This window comes from Diaphorina citri, unplaced genomic scaffold, assembly GCF_000475195.1.
Source record: "Diaphorina citri unplaced genomic scaffold, Diaci psyllid genome assembly version 1.1 scaffold4631, whole genome shotgun sequence".
Lineage (NCBI taxonomy): Eukaryota > Metazoa > Arthropoda > Insecta > Hemiptera > Psyllidae > Diaphorina > Diaphorina citri.
In genome coordinates this window covers 1-5038 of record NW_007382026.1, presented here as the reverse complement: position 1 = coordinate 5038, position 5038 = coordinate 1, and the positions used below count along the sequence as shown (strand labels likewise).

General features: G+C 42.1%; 1 protein-coding gene across 1 annotated transcript; it reads left to right on the top strand.

The window, feature by feature from the left end:
• Window positions 1-681: 681 nt before the first annotated feature.
• On the top strand, window positions 682-4724 carry LOC103521158 (rho GTPase-activating protein gacO-like; the record flags this gene model as incomplete). The annotated part of the gene is made up of 7 exons (XM_017448728.2): window positions 682-846; window positions 981-1148; window positions 1694-1894; window positions 2509-2533; window positions 2911-3454; window positions 4117-4156; window positions 4512-4724. Coding segments are annotated over exons 2-7 (1099 nt in total), but the record flags the coding sequence as incomplete, so codon positions are not given.
• Window positions 4725-5038: the final 314 nt, after the last annotated feature.

Sequence of the window (5038 nt, the reverse complement as noted above, 5' to 3'; positions counted from 1 at the left end):
CTGCCTCCCTTGACATTGACGATCCCGAAATACAGGGCTTTAGCTTCTCTTCTCCTTGTCCTTTCCTCTTCGGTCGAGCAAGGGCTTAGTTGCTCCATCTAGCTTCGCCTTCGATCTGCTTTCCTCTCGCGCGTTGGTTCAGGATCCGTTGTCAACGGCTCATCACACATCTCGCGGTATAGATTCGCGAACCCATACTAAGGCGAGGCCTAACCCTTTAGTCGGCAAAGGTTCTTGCTTGTAATAGTAGTCCTTTTAGGTGGGGCCCACCATTAGCTTGGTGGGCGCTGGATCGCGAATGTTCCGCTCTGCGCGGTGGTTGGGTTCGATTGATAGACCGAGTAAATGTCCACTTGTGTCAGAAATGTTGCTTAAAAAGAGAGTGGAGAACAAAATCCCAACATAACATCGATCGGGGAGGGGGGGAAATGAAATCAAATCGTCTTATGGTAGGGGGTTAATTCAGTGACAAATGCTAAGAACCCAAATGGAAGTGATTTTAGGACCTTATTGTCGTGACGGAACATGCTACTTGATAGGGTAATTTAATCGTTCTGGAACAAACTCTTGACGATCCGCATTTCCCTGCAATGAACTGACAGGATAACTTCTTGCGTTGTGTTCTTTATGATTTAAACCCTTGAAAAAAAAAAAAAAAAAAAAAAAACCTGTACATAGGCTATACTTCTCTTTTATCTTATTTCCAGATAACGAAAACTTACAGTGCCAATGTCACCATCAAGGAAGTACGATCTGAAACAACAAATCAAGTGCTTTCCCTGCACATATCAGAACTGGCACTTTGTAATGAGAGCCCGAACTTTTCACCTCTTGTCAACAAAATCGGTAAGTTTGCTATCGAATTTAATTAAGCGAAAAGCTCAGATGATTGTAGAAATTTAGCGTAGTACATTAAGCAGGGAACGACATTTATGCTTATTGCTTAACACAATGAACCTTTCCTTTCCATTTTATTTCAGCGTTTTCATCAGGAGGCCGGGACTCCCTGTCATCTGGGTCTGTATACAGTGTGGGTCCGTTCCCATTGAAAGGACAAACACATGAGCAGCGCATGTCCTGCGTATCATCCAGTTCCAGTTCTACCTTAGCCTCCTCAGCGGCCACCCTGGCGTTCCGAAACCAACACAGTAAGTGTGAAATTGAACAATTGAGCAGTTGCAATTGGGTAAACAATATTAATAAACTGTCGGTTCCTACGTAAAAAGTCGTGAAAAATCCAAATCTGAGGTCAACACTCCAAAAAATATCTGTAAAAGTTCGAAAATTCAATGTTCATTTTCTGTTGTAATGAAAGAGTTCAAAGATGTGTGACGTCAGAGTTCAGGCAGTTGCCTCGAAATTCCGCTAGGTAGCGGCAGTATGCAAGCACGCTGGCGGGGGAGCAGAAAGAAATGCGCAGAAACGTATGCGCACAAACACATCAATGTGTTGCCTGTGAGGGAGCTTTGCTCGGGACATTTGATGTGACGTCATCGTGTACGAGAGCGTACGCCGTAACGTCAGAGTTCAAGATTTACCGGTATTTTTTAAATCTATTTATCTTGGGATCTAGAAGTTGTAGAAGAAAAAGAAAAATTCTGTTGGTTCTCATTTTTCCTGTTCTTTGACTTTGAACCTCACCCAAGTAAGCGTAATTGTTCTATTCCTTTCTTTCTTTCCTCTCTCTCTTCAGAGCTCGTACAGAAAGACGGGCCCCCCGTGCAATGCATCAACTGTAACTACAAGTTCAAACAACCTGTGCCTCCACCCCCTACTGTATCCACGCCTGATCTAGTATCGTCAGGGCCGGAGAATATTTCCTCAAGTGTTTGTGAAGATGAGACCGCCCCTGCCCCCTCCTCTACACCCCCTGAGTCCATAGAGGTTAATACAGGTAAGCCTCCTCCCCCTACTGTATCCACGCCTGATCTAGTATCGTCAGGGCCGGAGAATATTTCCTCAAGTGTTTGTGAAGATGAGACACTGGTCTTCTCCCTGTTAAAGGAACCCCAGCTAGACCGTTCAAGGTCTCCCAGTCAGACCCTCAGTTCCCTGTATCAAACCTCCTCTTTAGGAGGAAGCAAAAGCCAGACCCTATATCAAACCTTTTGGAAGCTAATAAATAAATAATATCGAAAAAAATAATTTTTACATAGGTATTTTCTATGTTGTAAATATTATGTTTGTTTGTACAAAATAAAACCTACCTAGTTTCTTTTAATAAATTATTTTGTAATTAAAGTACATTCATGTTTTCTTTTTCTCTAGGCCCCTAAGCTACAAAGAAGCTGAAAAATTAAAATACAAAGAAACTTTTAAATCACATGTTGTTTGTACTATTGTGTCTCTTCTCGCCCATCTGATGAGAGGCATACTACGGGATGGGCATGCTACGACACAGACCACATGCGTCTAATGTAGCAGTGGTTTCATTGCTACAAAATAAAAACAGCGGTGAAACACTCATCTTTTTTTTATACCTAACCTTGTTTCACCCCCTTTTTTCAGCCAACCAAACCATCTCGATTTGGGTGTAAGCCTTCTCCCTAACTTTAGTCCTAAATATCGGCTGAAGCGTACATTTCTCGAAACCTGGACCAGGGAGACTTTAATCTCTGCTAAAATTAGTCAACTTTGGTCAAAATAAGTCCTGAGAACCGCGAGAACTTCTTTTATTCTTTTTGGTGTCTACAGGACTTAAAAGTGCATGAAACTATATGTCTGGGGGTTTAGAGATAAACAAAAATATTAAATAAAAAATAATTATTGATCTCTACCATTATTACTGAGTGGTCTCAAAATTCGTTGAACGGGCCCCAGAGGGTTCTTTTTGAGCATCGTGCGAATGGGGCTTTTATATCTGTGAAGCTGGCTCACCCGCCATCGGTGTTTTTGAAGTTTTGAACACAGACCGACAAGCAAGAACTTGATCACTGCCACCGACCCACCCCCCGTACCACCCATTCCCATTCTACAAGCCACCCGGCGCAGTAGCTTTACCAAGAAGTTCACCACCCTCGAGCAAATCAAAGAGGAAGCGAAACCCACGCCCGTCAAAAGCTCAACGCTCACGCCGAAAAAGAAGGGACGACCGAGGAAAAAACCGGCGCCAGAAGTTGTGCCCCCGGAAGAAATCGAGGAACCGGTTTCAGAAAAGATAAAAGTTAAAGAAATCAACGAGAGTGTTCCGGAGAAGAAGAAAGTAGCGAAAAATAAGAGAAAGCTCGAACTGACGGACAGCAAAAAGAAAAGGATGGACCAAAATGAAGAGGACCAACAGAGTAAAGGGGAGAGAAAAGCAGAGGGACAGAAAGGAGGAGGAGGAGGAAATAAAGGAAGAAGATCAGTAGACGGAGGAGAACGCGGTGTGGAGAGTAGCAAAGCAGGAAAGAAGGAGAAGAAGGAATTGATATCGGGTCCTGATCATCTGCAAGGAGGACGTCTGGAAGAAAATGTAAGTCTGTTGCCATAAAATAGACAATATCTTGTTTATCCTGCCTAGATAGAACTGAAAAATCCCTTTACCCTAGCAGTCAAAATAAGGTTTCGTTCATAATATATTTGACAGAAAATACCAAAAGTGGTGCAGTTGTTAACGCGTTGGGCTTTGGATCTTGAGGTTGGTGGTTCGGGTCCAAGTCAAGTCATAAAGTTTATCTAGGTGTAATAATCGAGGATCGATATTTGTGACAAGCATTTAAATATGCTTAACACAATTTTTATTTTTATTAATATTTATTATAGTGTGCTAACAGAATTATAATGTTATATACACTTTAAGGGACCTACTTACAGTTTTAGTTTGGACTTTTTGAGGAACTCAAGAATAGAATTTTCATCGTTAGATAGACAGGCGTAAATGTCGTTAGGGGATCTTATATTCTGGTACTTGTTGCAGTATTTGAGCAGGTGTTCGACTGTCAACCTCTTAACACAGTTAAAAATTCCTTTATTTGATAGAAAATTCAACTAATTTTAAAATATTTGTCGAATGCCTGGGGAAAAAGCCATAAAGACAAAATAATTAGTGTTCAACTCGTTGACTCCCTTTTACTCACTTTGTTTGGTAAATATGTAATGTAACAATCAACTTATTCTGTTTCGTGTTTTTTTCAGACTCCACCCAATGTCATGGCAGCCAACGTGTATGATCCAGGTAAGAATAATAAATAATTATCAGCAGCCTCCGTGGCCGAGTGGGTATCACACTAGGCTTGCATGCAGGAGGCCCGGGTTCGATTCCCGGCGGGGCCGATGTTTTTTCGGCTCTGTGCTTGGAGTTCGGGGTGCACTCAGCCCTGTGAGGACAATTGAGTAGCTACTTAAATCGAGTAGCGACCAGTGGCGGCACTACCAGTGTAAAAAGATTATTGAAATATGGAAATTAATTTGCAAGAGGAGGCACTTAGTAATGTTGTGATATCCACAAAAGTTGTGAAAAAGCTCTGCTTTACCACAAAGAATTTGAGATTTGATTTTGATTGATAACAATAATTCTCCCTCTATTTCAGGCAAAACCGTGCTGGCTATTTGGACGGACAAGATCTACTATCCGGCAGTTATTGAAGAGGACCTGCAGTCGTTCCTGAGGGTGCGATATTTGGACGGCTTCGTGAAGAAGATCATCAAACAGCAAACCGTACCCATGTCTGTGTTATACGAGGATACGCCTGTACATGTGATGACTGAGGAGGATGATGAGTTGAAACCTGGGAAACTAAAAGGTAAAGATATCTGGCTGGCTAAGGGACGTTAAACAGCGAGTAGACTAGTGTCTGGCTATGAGACTATGCAAAGGGATGAGAATAGGTAATCAGCCTAGCTAGCTGCCAGCTAGCTAGGCTGGTTTGAAAAAAAGGTTCTCTCTGCTTTTAAAGAAGAAGAAGAGGAAGAAGAAGAAGAACAAATCCTCTCGATGCTATGGTTCACTGCAGTTCAGGATGGCCCAATTAAACATGGTTAGAACCCTTGTTTAATTGGCTCGTTTTCTTTATCTTGAAAAGACGGCAGAGATCTCCTAATCAGATAACGTTCGCTC